The sequence below is a fragment of the Amphimedon queenslandica genome, unplaced genomic scaffold (genome assembly GCF_000090795.2).
Source record: "Amphimedon queenslandica unplaced genomic scaffold, v1.1 AMPQUscaffold_13134, whole genome shotgun sequence".
NCBI lineage: Eukaryota > Metazoa > Porifera > Demospongiae > Haplosclerida > Niphatidae > Amphimedon > Amphimedon queenslandica.
The window spans coordinates 45642-58147 of record NW_003546630.1 but is presented as its reverse complement, the minus strand read 5'-3'; the positions used below and the strand labels follow the sequence as shown (position 1 = coordinate 58147).

The window sequence follows — 12506 nt, the reverse complement described above, 5'->3', positions numbered from 1 at the left end:
CTTCTATACATAGTAATATAATACACAATACATCAATAGAGTGTATATTTACCATCTTTAGTCTCAGTGTTTGGTTTATTCACTACTTTAGCTTCACTCTTACCATCAAATGCAGCAGCAGGTGAAGTTCCAACCAGTACGTTATTCTCATCAATTTGCTCCTCATCTTTGTTTCCCTCAGTTGTTTCTACATGCACAGGATCTGCTTCTGTTTGTCCTCCCTTTTGCTGTTGAAGTTCTAATGCTTCTGGTTGTTCTTGTGACTTCTACTCTCCTTCTCCTCCTTGTTGGTATCCACCTTCACTTAGAAGTTCTCCTTTTTCTTGCCCTCCTTGTGACTGTGATTGCTCTCCTTTCTGTGACTGAGCTCCTTGTTGCTGCTGTCCTCGTGACTGTTCTCCTTGTTGTTCCTGTCCCTCCTCTCCTTGTTGTCCATTGGTTTGTTCATTAGCTCCTGGTTGCTGTTGCTGGGTTAGTACTGTCAGTGCATCTCTTCCTTGTTCCTGTTGAGCTGGTACTACACCTGCTCTTTGTCCTTGTGGTTGCTGACCTCCTCCTCCTCCTCCTCCACCTCCTCCAGTCATAGATACTATTAGCAATCCCAGCATGCACACCAAACAGAAATCTTTACGCTCAATGAATCCATACCCACCATTAGAGCTAAACTCTCCTCCCTCAACTATTGCAAACTGGTAAGGAAGATTGGGTGTGCTCACGGGAGCTATAGCAAACTTTAAGTATTGTGCAAGATCTGGTTGTCCTGTTAAATCAACACAGTGCTGTATCTCTAACTTTAGTTGTTTGAGGAGAGGCTCAGAGAGTGATACTGCATACACAGCACTCACTAGGACAGTATTAGGAGGAAACTTGAACTGTCCTCCTACAAGAGCAACCACTGCTGCTTCTACTGTCTCAGAGGACAATAGGCTTCCTTCTTGTACTCCAATCCTTAGACCATATTTCTCCCAATTCATCAGTTGAGGTTTGTCTCCTTGAATTAAGAACAGTTTCTTCTCTGCTACCTGGACATCACTCAGACATTCCAAATTATCTATCAATTGTATAAAATGTATATTTGGTTATTCATACAATACTTACCCATTGAAGGAATCAAGTAGTTAAATTGTAATCCAATAGAACTGCATGTAGTTTCTTTGATTGAATGTTCCTCTAAGGATGTGATTTTCTCTTGTATTTGCTCCTTCTCCTTTATTAGTTTGGAAGTATACAGTTCATTATCAGCAACTTTACTTTCAAATTCTAAAGTATTCATTTCCCTCACAACATTAAATGATGACAATACTCTTACCTGTAATGATCTGTTTCTTTTTGAAATATTGCTCCTTCCTTTTTTCTTTCTCTTCCAGTGCCTCATTAGCAACATTGGAACTAGTGTTTTTGGTCTGACTCCTCATTAGTTTGGCAGTATACCTCTCATTATCAGCAACTTTAATTTTAAGTTCTGATTATTTTTTCAGTATAATGCATACACACATTGATGACAATACTCTAACCTTTAGTGATTTGTTTCTCAGTGAGGAACTGTTTCTTAACTTGCTCCTTCTCTTCCTCTAATTTAGTCATTTGACTTTTAAGTTCTAAATATTTTCTCACATAATGTAAATGTATACATTTGAGTACTCTAACCTTCAGTGATCTGTTTCTCTTTGAGATATTGTTTCTCTACTTTTTCATTCTCTTCCTCTAATTCAGTTAGGTATACATCATTAACAGCAACTTTAGCTTTAAGTTCTAAACATTCTCACTCATAATACACACATATTGATGACAATACTCTAACCTTTAGTGATCCGTTTCTCCACAAAATATTGCTCCTCCGATTGTCTCCTCTCTTCCACTAATTTTCTCTTATCTTCCTCTACTTGTTTCTTCTCTTCCTCCGCTTGTTTCTTCTCTTCCTCTATTTGAGTTATCAATACTTCATTATAAGCAACTGTAGCTCTAAGTTTCTCATTATCTTCTACATGAATAGACTCATCTAATATTACGTACTGATGATACACTAACCAATGATAATCTGTTTCTCTTTGTGTAACTGTACCTGTGCTTTTAACACCTCTTCCAATTTATTATTGTCAACTTTAGCTGAGTTCGAAACAAAGTCATTAAATTAATGACAGATAATTGAATTAAAATGAATGTATACAAATAAAATGTATAAATATATACCTTGTTTATTGGTTTCAGCCAGTTTTTGATGCAATAACTGGATGTATCTCTGTAGCTCAGTTTCCTTCTTTGTGGGATCTTCTACTAGCTGATCCATCCACCATGTTCTGGTCTTGCTGTATGATGAATACTTTTCTTGATATTTCTTACTAGTGAGATCATTAGCATCCAGTACTGATTGTACTATCCACTCACCAGCTTCAATATACACTGAAATAAGAAAAATACATGCATTAAAATAAGAAAACAACCCTGATGAATAAGCTTATACTTAATTCAATTATCATTATTAGTTTATCAGTATCAGTGACAAATTTAACCTCTGACTCCTTCTTTTCTATTATAAAAAAACTGGGATTCAAGCTCATTATATCCTCCAACAATTACTAGCCACACACAGTTTGGTGACATTGTGACTGCTGTGAGTGAGTGACTGTATCTACCAGTAACAGGTTCAAGTAGAGGGGAAAGGAGAATTAGTTAAAGTGACATTGTGATTGGTATCTGCTTTACTTCTGTTTACAAGTGAGACTGATTTGTACTTGTACAAATTTGGAATTCTAGGAAGACATGTACACGTCTAGTCGTGCATGCACTTTTAAATTAAATTAAAATGTTTTTAGAACTTTATAATTGTACTTGTAAAACAAACTTGTGTTCGTGATTTCATGTACACATTACCTACTACAGACTAAAAATTTGTTTATTTATGTACCTGTACATGAATAATGACTTGCTATTATCTGTAGCAAACTACCCACAAAATACTATTAGCTATAATGGTATTTACACTAATTAGTGCTGAAATTACTACCAGTATTATGAAGAGTACATAATTTATCAATTTTGGTATTATGTATAGTGAAATTAGAACAGGGTAATACATAATTTGAATTGGAATTTTCAGATTTGTACTTGTACAAATCTTGTGCATACTATAGTACACACTAAGAATTTGCTCATTGATGTAACTAAACACAAACCCACCCACACATTATCCACCAAATCTGTGTGAATGAAATGCATGATAACAATTACTGATATTCATTTGGACAAAGTAAATGAAAAAACTATATTCTGGCCGCCATGATGGAGGCATACATTTTACAGTCTTCAATGGGGAAAAGGTGTTATTTACAGTTTTTTCAGCAGAGCAAAGGAGTTGGATCCAGAAAGAAAAAATTCCAATCTTAATCTCCATTTCTGTACCATTTCCTGTATTTATGTTGTGTAGAAAGTTTGAACTGATTCCAATCAAAATTGTTTTTTTCACAAATTTTTAGTGGTGCTCCAAAATCTGACCAAAGTCCCTGTACATATTTGGCTATTGGCCAAATTTTGCCGAAAATGACATATACATGTACTTATTATGTGTAGAAAGTTTGAGCTGGTTTTGATCAAAATTGATTTTTTTACAAAGTTTAAAGTTGCTCTAAAACTGGGCCAAAGTCCCTGTACTATATGGTACAGGGCTATTGGCCAAATTTCGTCGAAAATGACAAGATGAAAATTCTACATTTTTCTAATTTATTTTGATACATATACATGCATCCACGTTGAAAGTTTGAGCTGATTCTGATGGAAATTGAATTTTAAAAAAATTTTAAGTTGCTTCAAAATCAAGCCAAAATCCCTGTACAAGGCTATTGGCCAAATTTTGCCAAAAATGAAAAGGGGTGAATTTTTGCTTTTATAATTTATTTTGATGCATATACATGTACTGGTATTTGTGTTGTGTAGAAAGTTTAAGTTGATTCAAATAAAAATTGAATTTTTTTACAAATTTTTAAATTCGCTCCAAAATTGGGCCAAAGTCCCTGGACTATTATGAGACATAAAATACCTACAATAGCATTATAAAAGCCTGTTGTATGATCAATTATATTCAGCAATAAAACAAAAAGACTGAATACATGTACATTACATGAATTAAAAATTTTGCTGTATTATATGAACACACAAGACAATAAGGATTGCTCAGACTACAATAAAAAAACATCGAAAAATTTGTGTTAGTAAGTTTACTTTATTGCGAGTGCTTGGCATTAATTCTGGTACCTAAAATAAACAAAATAAAGTACTTTCTTGTTTAAAATAGTAATCACCCCATAATTTTCATAATCTGAATCATCTTCAAAAACGTTTGGTGTATTGGATTTATTACTTGTCATTACTTGACAACTTGTAGCAACCTGTTAATAATAAAAAATAATTTTACAAAGTTTGTCATGAATATATTAATTGTTATACCACTTCAATTGAATTGTTTAATATAATGTCTGTTACAAGTGCTCCTGGTTCCTTGTTAACACTCAGTGACTCATCAGCGAAGGAATTTTCTGTTGGAAAGTGAGCAGGTAAAACTTCATTCACATTCATTGGTATTATATTAGTACTGCGATCATATACATCTGTTTTATCTAAAGGGGCTGATGTTGGATTTGGCTGCACAATTTCAGCTAAAAATGATAAATTTTATGTTAATCATTAACATTATAATACTTACTATCAGTGGAGCAAGTATCATCTTCTACTGGAGTATTAACATCATAATCATATTTCATTGGTGGATACTTTTCTGTATAAAAAATTTAAATTACCTGATTTTAAAATTCATATCAATACCATAATGTCCATGAACCACAGCAGCATCAGTAGCTGGTATTACTGGTACTACAAACTGAGAACTGATGCTCACAGTAGCACTATGTTCTTGTGCAACAGTATCATCATAGGAAGGAGGAGGAGGAATATCAGAACTATAGAATCAAAATCAGAGCAGATAAAATAATACTATCAACTAACATGTTGTCAGATGGCTGATAGACAGTGACACCTCCTCCTTTCTACAATATAATGTTAAGTATTAAACATCACTTAATGTTAATACCTTATTAATATCTCCAGTAACTTTATCATACATAACAGTTTGAGCAGCAGGAGGTAGAGGAGTAGTATTTGTCCTTTTAACAAGATCAGCATAAGTAGGATTAGCAGCAGTAGCAGTGTCACTAACAGCAAAAGTAATAGATACATTACTGCCAGTATTAGTATTGTACTCACTACTCAGAACTATTAATAAGTGGTGCTATTGATGATATACTGTCCTCAACATTTGTTTCTGATGTGTTCATTGATGGGTATGGCTCTTGTTGTGTTAATTCCTAAATAACACAATAGTTCAAACTATACATCTAATTACAAAAATTATATTGCATACTGAGCTGTCATCGACTTTATTGTCATTGTTTAAATTACATCATTTTAGAGTTATACTTAATGATAGTAAAGCTATTGTATTTGCACTTTATATGTATGTCTAGAACTAGGATAATGATTTTCACGATTCAAATTGTGTTTTATCAATTGGGTTATGTTGTTTATGTTAATTTTTAAAATTACTTTTCTAACTGAAAACTGTGAAAAGCAAAACAAGCAACTGTATACCATATAAATCCTTTCTCAAATAAAAGCTTGTTTTGACTATAGAAGCTTGGGGGTCTACATGCATTGAATATCATAACATAGTGCACTGACTTAATAACTGATACAATTTATACATGAATAGCACATACCTGAACATTGTGTAAAGGAATGGTGTCCTTATCAGCAAGGAACTACATAACACAATGGAACAGATAATGTCAGCAATTGAATAATAATGGTTAACACCATGTTCAGGGACAATAATGTTAGATTGCATTATGTATATTGTATAGCAGGAAATTTTCGTGGCCCAAAATTTTTGTGGNTTTTGCTTTTTTCCAAAATTTATGAAAATAAAATCTGCAAAAATTGATTTAATACAGTTCAAGATGGCCGAAAAGTAGAAAACCACAAAATTAAAGCCACACAAAATTGATTTTTAGACGGATCCATGAAAATTTTGGGCCACAAAAGTTTCCCACTATATGGTACTATAATTAAATTAATAATAAGATTACTTCACTCCTAGCAAGATGATAGGGATTCTCATCACCTATTGCTCCGTTATCATTCTCATCATCTATTGCTCTGTTATCATTCTCATCATCTATTGCTCTGTTATCATTCTCATCATCTATTGATCTGTGGGCCATAATAATTGATCTGTTACTGGTCAGTTGTGCAGGTGATGTGGTAATAGGAACAATCATTGTTAGATGAGTTTCTTCATATGGATTGGAATCAGCTCGTTCTTATAATATCATCATAAAAAACTTTTTATAATTATAGAATACTTACCAAAATGTACAAACTCTTTTGTTGCCTTCCCTTTTCTTTTAATAGCAGTTATCATACCAACAAATATCGTTAATATGATCAATATCAATAGTACAGTACCACTGACTGTACCAGCCACAACAGGTACAATGTTATCATTAATTCTTCCATCTATTCTCAAAAATATAAAACACTTTAGTGTGTGTATGTGTTATACTTGTTGATGGAGTTTCAGTTCCAATTGTAGCAGTAGTTGATGTAGTAGTAGCAACTAATGAGGAGGAACATATTAAATTATAACAAAATAATCATATTAGCTAACAAAGCATTTATTATTCTCTACCATTGTAGACAGTCTAATTAGATTGCATCTTAAAGGTTAGTAAATATAAATATAATACACCTTTTGAACAATTTTTGCAAATTACATGATTCATAGAACCTTTTCAAAAATTTTAATCTAACCATGTGCAATGAAACAGTTTATCAATTCTCAATATGCTCTATTAATTTTTAAGAAAACAGTGAAAAATAAAGACTCAAAGTGGTAGTGCATGCATGCATTCATATGTCATGTCACAAAATTTGGCAACTGTTCCATTGGCACATTTGTTTACACATTTGTCACTATATCTTATAGCAACCGTAGTATGTTTTAGGAACTAATTTACTATACTTAGCAAATCAAAGTACAGTAATGCAAGGTGGTACCGTATACTGGGATATTTTTGCATCGCTAAATATTCGCGAATTTTGCATTTGTACGATTTCACAAAATAATATTTTTGCGAATAGCTTGTAAACTCCACCACGTGGCAATGAAAATTCAAAATTTCATATCTTTTTATTTTCGCGACAGAGCAAGAAAACACAAAATCCGCGAAAATTTGGCTACTAAAAAATTTCCCAGTATACAGTATTGGGCAGCATTTACTGTTCATGTCAGAAGTCAATTTAAATAATGTTTTTTACACATAACTTACCAAATGGTAGTATAAATGGTTCACTACTACCAGCCTCATTACTAAATACAACAGTGATAATGCAATGTTGATTTAGTGGAGCTGGCACAGATCCTTGTATATTCATTGGTGCAAGAGTATTCTCCACTAAATATGTATTAGCAAATACAACATCAGTTCCATTACACTGTATGGTAATTGTAGCATTCTCAGGAGACTCACCAGTACACTCCAATGTCACCTATTAAGTATATAATTAAATTTTGTCAAATCATAATGACATTACTGGTATATTAAAAGAAGCATAAGCACTAGTCTCATTGAATGCTATTATAATTGAAGCTGCTTCAACTGATCTTGGTACTAAATAAACAAAATCATTCATTCAGTAATTATTGTTATTGTACCTCTTTGATATGAGAATGTATCATTATTAGACATTCCTTCTCCTAATTCATTAACTCCAGTAATAACATACGTATAACGATGTATAAATAAGTTATTATCCTCAAACTGATAACTGGTGTCATACACTGATACAGTATCCACTAGACTACCAGTAATAGCATCATATATTTTTAGTATGTAATACAGTATAGATACTCTATTATTAACTGTAGGAGCAGTCCATGTTATATCAATAGTAGAACAGTTGTCAATTGAAGAGTCAATGTTAGTAACTGGACCAGCTTTACCTAACAATGAGAGAAAGTAATGAATTAAAAAATAGACAACGTAATAGTTCATTACCAAGTCTAATAGAAGGTGTAGGTAGGAATTCTCCTCCATTATTACTCAGTGATACATTAACAATGAATGTATTTAAATTATTAGGTACAGTTATTACTCCAGTTATCATCAGTTGACCATTAACTTGTGTTGATATACTGTTACTGTCTTGTACCTCATTATTAATATTGAGTATAATAACAGTTATAATGTTAGGATATTCACCATTGCATAATGGAACAGCCTAGTGGTGGGTAGCAAAAGGAAGGAGACCATGCATTAATAACCTTACAATATGTATAAACAAATACCGTATATAATGAAATGTTGATGGGATTTTATATTGGCTGATTGACGGATTTATATAAAAACGCCAAGATAAAACCTGCAAGCAATATTTCCATTCATGCATGTGACCACACTCACATTAATTTTAGTTAAAAGCATGCCACTAGCTAACATGGCTTTACTATGTTTCCTTAAGCCAGTCTCTAAACCAGGTGATAAAGAATACAATCTTCCAGAAAAGGTACTGTCTTCCTCTGATAATATGTTGTCCACGAACTGCAACCGCTTAAGTAAAACCCAGCCTAAGGGTGGGGATATAGTTAAATTGTTAAAAATCACCAATATTAAATCCGCCAATATCACAAAACCACTAAAAAACTCCCATCAACAAATCCTCTTATACGGTAATAGAAACTGCCACATGACTGCACTGAAACTGAACACACACAATTGACAAAACAGTAATATGCACAACAGTCAAATAAAACACAGCAACAACAACAAAGCAATTGGAACAAACTTACATTAATACTGATATTCAATGATATTAGCTGTCCATCAATTACTGGTACTACTGATACAGGAGGAGTAATGAGAGGAACTGAAAGATACACTGTGAACATATACATGAAGCCATAGTAGGACTAACTAGTTTCATAATAAAAACTGATGTAAGTAGATGAGCCTATTCCAACATCATTAATAGGAGAAACTGATACATTATTTAATATACAAGGATCAAGATTAGTAGCTAATAATCTAATACTCTTGTTAGTAGTAGTAATGTTCACTGATCCATTGACTATATAGTATCCAGTGATAGGTACATTATCCAGTGTATAAGGAGCTGTCCATGTTAATAATACACTGGATCCATTAATAAAGGTATAATTCAGATCAACAACACTATCCAACAGACCTAAAGAAGAGACTAATGACACAATTAAACTGATACTTTACTATACCTTGTATTGTTAGTGTAGCATTGTCACTTCTAACTTCACCAGGAAAAAAAAAACAATATATATAAGTATTATTATTGATTTCTCTTGCATGAGCTGATAGCTGTCTTCTTCTTATAGTCCCATTAATAGTTACTTGGCTTAATTCAGTAAATCCTCTGTTAACGTTGACATCTTCAGATGCTGGTGTTTCACCAACATAAAAGAATATGAAAGAAACTCCAATTGCTTCACAAGTAAAGGTGACAGTTGAATTGAGACTTGTATTCACTGATACTGGTTGAGTTACATATTCTGTGAGTATAAAGAATTAGGGTAAAATAGCCTCGTGCAATTAGAGCGAAAGTCCTTATTTTAAAGAAAAAAGGTAAATTAATAAAAGCAAGCGGTTTGTTGAGTTGTTGAAAAACATCAATACAAAGGTCACAATATAAAACCACAGGTAAAGAATAGCCATTATAGGGATAGGAATGATTGAAAGTTAGAAGGCTGAACAGAATAGAATTACCAGCTAGGCACTGATGCACCTGCCATGCTATCAACAGCTACAAGTAACTATAATAGTCAAGCCTGAGTAAACAGCTATTGCATTCCTTAAATGAAGTTCTAGGCTACCATGACTGATATACATGTAATGGTATACGTATACCTACGAATTGGTCTACGCTGAAAATTTTCCAGAAAAGTGCTCAGTAATCTCATAAAAACGATTGTTTAATTTAAGACAAAGAAGGGTGTTTTTACAATATTGCAACATACCTGCCTGAGTACAGAATGAGGAAAGAAAGACTAAATATAGTGAAAAACACAAAAAAGAGCAATCTCTCTTTGTGATTGTCATCTCGATCTCTAAATGCACTGAGCCACGCCCTACTGAGATGTGATTCATGGTAATGAATACTATCATGGTAATGAATACTATTAGGTTAATCTTAGTTACTATGGCTTCATGTATATGTTCATAGTTCCTCTCATTACTTCTCCTGTATCCATTGTACTAGTAACAAAAATATCAATAGTTATGCAGGTAAATGAGCATTGTATTATAAGCTATAGTTTACCAAATGAAACAATAATAATTAATAGCAGTACCCATCAGATTCAACATTATAGTATTTAGTAATGAGGCTGGTAGTCTTAGATACCAGCATTTGTAATTTTTTATGCATGAGTTTTTAGTTTACATGTTACAAACATATACATATCACTGCTACTCTACATACCAACACCTGTATCAACAGTTTTAATGTCAGTACAATAGTTAGTATTACACTATATGTTATGTACTATATATCATTATAGTTATCACAACAATGTCAGCAGGTGTTGTTTACTATAACTCTCATGTGTTTAATTGCAGGGTCTGTCTCATTACAACAACAGAATAAAGCATATGAATTTAACACTTTATTGATAATACTAATTATGAATCTATAAAATTAGTTTCAAAATCTGGCCAAAGACCATGGGCTACTAAGACTGCTGGGTGTGCTGGGTCTTGCTCCTGTTCTTGCATTCCTTGCACTTCTCCTCTTTGAGAAAAGAAACACCCTGAAATAGTACCAAAAAGTATAAAATTTAAATCAAAATATATTATTATTACTAACCTAGTAGAGCAGCTTTCTGCATCAGTGGTACTACTCTTGTTGGCACCAATAGCATGCAGCTACATTTATGTAGCTGAATGAGCATGATTCTTACAATTTACCAAATAAAACAATAATAGTGTCCCTCAGTATCAACATTATAGCTAATGTAATGAGGCTGGTGGATTTTGTATGCATAAGTCTTTAGTACTGCTGGTACATTTTTATGTAAGGAATTCATTGTCAGTTTGGTTTGAATAGTTAAAATCATTCAAAATTTGAAAACTTGCAGTTGTAAGCACTTAATTAGATGAAATCATCACTTTACACCTACGGATTATGAATATCATTATCATCCTCCTGCCATGGAGGATGCTGCTACATCAATTAAAGTAGTTGATGGAAAAGTATCATTTTCTATTCTTGTAGTTGCAAGCAATATCTCCTCCTCTACTGCAGCTATACTGTGCCTACTGTGATTAACTCTTCTACTCCAAATATTGAGCCTAGTATGATCATCTTACCTACTACTGTGACAAATTCCCCTACTGATCCTAATGAAGAGCTTCATGTACTTCAATACTGGATCTCACCACTACAAGAAACTAATGCTACTGCACCATCAAAGCTGTGCTGCTCTTGAACTTATTTGAACACTATTGTGTCTAAACCTATGTATTATCTGTGATTGTAACTATATTTTTGACAATAAAATTCTCTTTTTGTTAACTTTTGTTCTACCATGCTTGTCTTGAATTGACACATTATATGCAATCTGATCTCAGAATTAAAACTTAAAATCCGCTTTGAAGAATTAAGTTGGTGTGTAGACAATTTCTTCTAATGTTGTCTGTTCTCCATAATAAAAGGTAGTCTAGTTGGAGCTTCTCCAAATCGTTCATTCTTTAAGACCCAGTATAAAAAATATATTTGAATTGAATGGTATAATTATCATCAATAATAATAAATTCATCAGATAATTTAGGACCTATAAAATATAATAACCAATAATATAATAATATTTTTACTCTACCAGGACTGAAAGTGAAATTTTCCTTTGCCATTGTTACATCAGTAAATCCATAACTTACATTAATAGCTGCTCTTACTCCCCATTGATATGAAGTATATTCAGTATAATCAGGTTTCTACCATGCCTAGTTGTAATTGACCAATCAGATTGCTTGGTTGTAGGTTCATAAATAACTAACTTACCTCTGATTTCCCGGGAGGTTAATAAATAATTTCCCGGGAGGTTGAATAAGTAGCCCGGGAGGTTGAATAAGTAGCCCGGGAGGTTGAATAAGTAAATTCCCGGGAGGTTGAATAAATAATTTCCCGGTAAATTAAATAATACAATTAATTGATTACATGTGTATTTTAAATTATAGTTTTGTGTAATTTGGTATTGTTTTAATAGTTTATAGTAATATTTGAGCAGTTAGAGAGGGTAAATGTAACCGTATCTGCAGTTGACCTTTTTTGCTTGGTGGTGGCTCGTAACTGTTTTCCTTATCTTCATCTAGTGCAACCTTTCGTTCATATTATTTTTTTAATACTGATGAAACTTCTTTTTCTTGATCTTG

The 12506-nt window shown here is 32.8% G+C and overlaps 2 protein-coding genes across 2 annotated transcripts; both read right to left on the bottom strand.

The window, feature by feature from the left end:
- Positions 1-1286: 1286 nt before the first annotated feature.
- On the bottom strand, positions 1287-2712 carry LOC109585021 (uncharacterized protein PFB0765w-like). Its single transcript, XM_020000950.1, has 7 exons — positions 2462-2712; positions 2191-2400; positions 2029-2106; positions 1802-1981; positions 1648-1752; positions 1515-1598; positions 1287-1462 (listed from the first exon to the last, which is right to left on the bottom strand). The coding sequence occupies exons 1-7, from the start codon at positions 2556-2558 to the stop codon at positions 1287-1289; spliced, it is 930 nt and encodes a 309-aa protein (XP_019856509.1). The 5' UTR covers positions 2559-2712.
- A 1958-nt stretch (positions 2713-4670) lies between these two features.
- LOC109585020 (uncharacterized) lies at positions 4671-8922 on the bottom strand. The gene is made up of 14 exons (XM_020000949.1): positions 8897-8922; positions 8106-8328; positions 7763-8050; positions 7642-7718; positions 7377-7596; positions 6611-6664; positions 6415-6564; positions 6135-6367; positions 5766-5807; positions 5254-5354; positions 5081-5201; positions 4996-5036; positions 4816-4949; positions 4671-4768 (listed from the first exon to the last, which is right to left on the bottom strand). Exons 2-14 carry the CDS (start codon positions 8212-8214, stop codon positions 4671-4673), a joined length of 1668 nt encoding a protein of 555 aa, XP_019856508.1. The 5' UTR covers positions 8215-8328; positions 8897-8922.
- Between the last annotated feature and the right edge of the window lie 3584 nt (positions 8923-12506).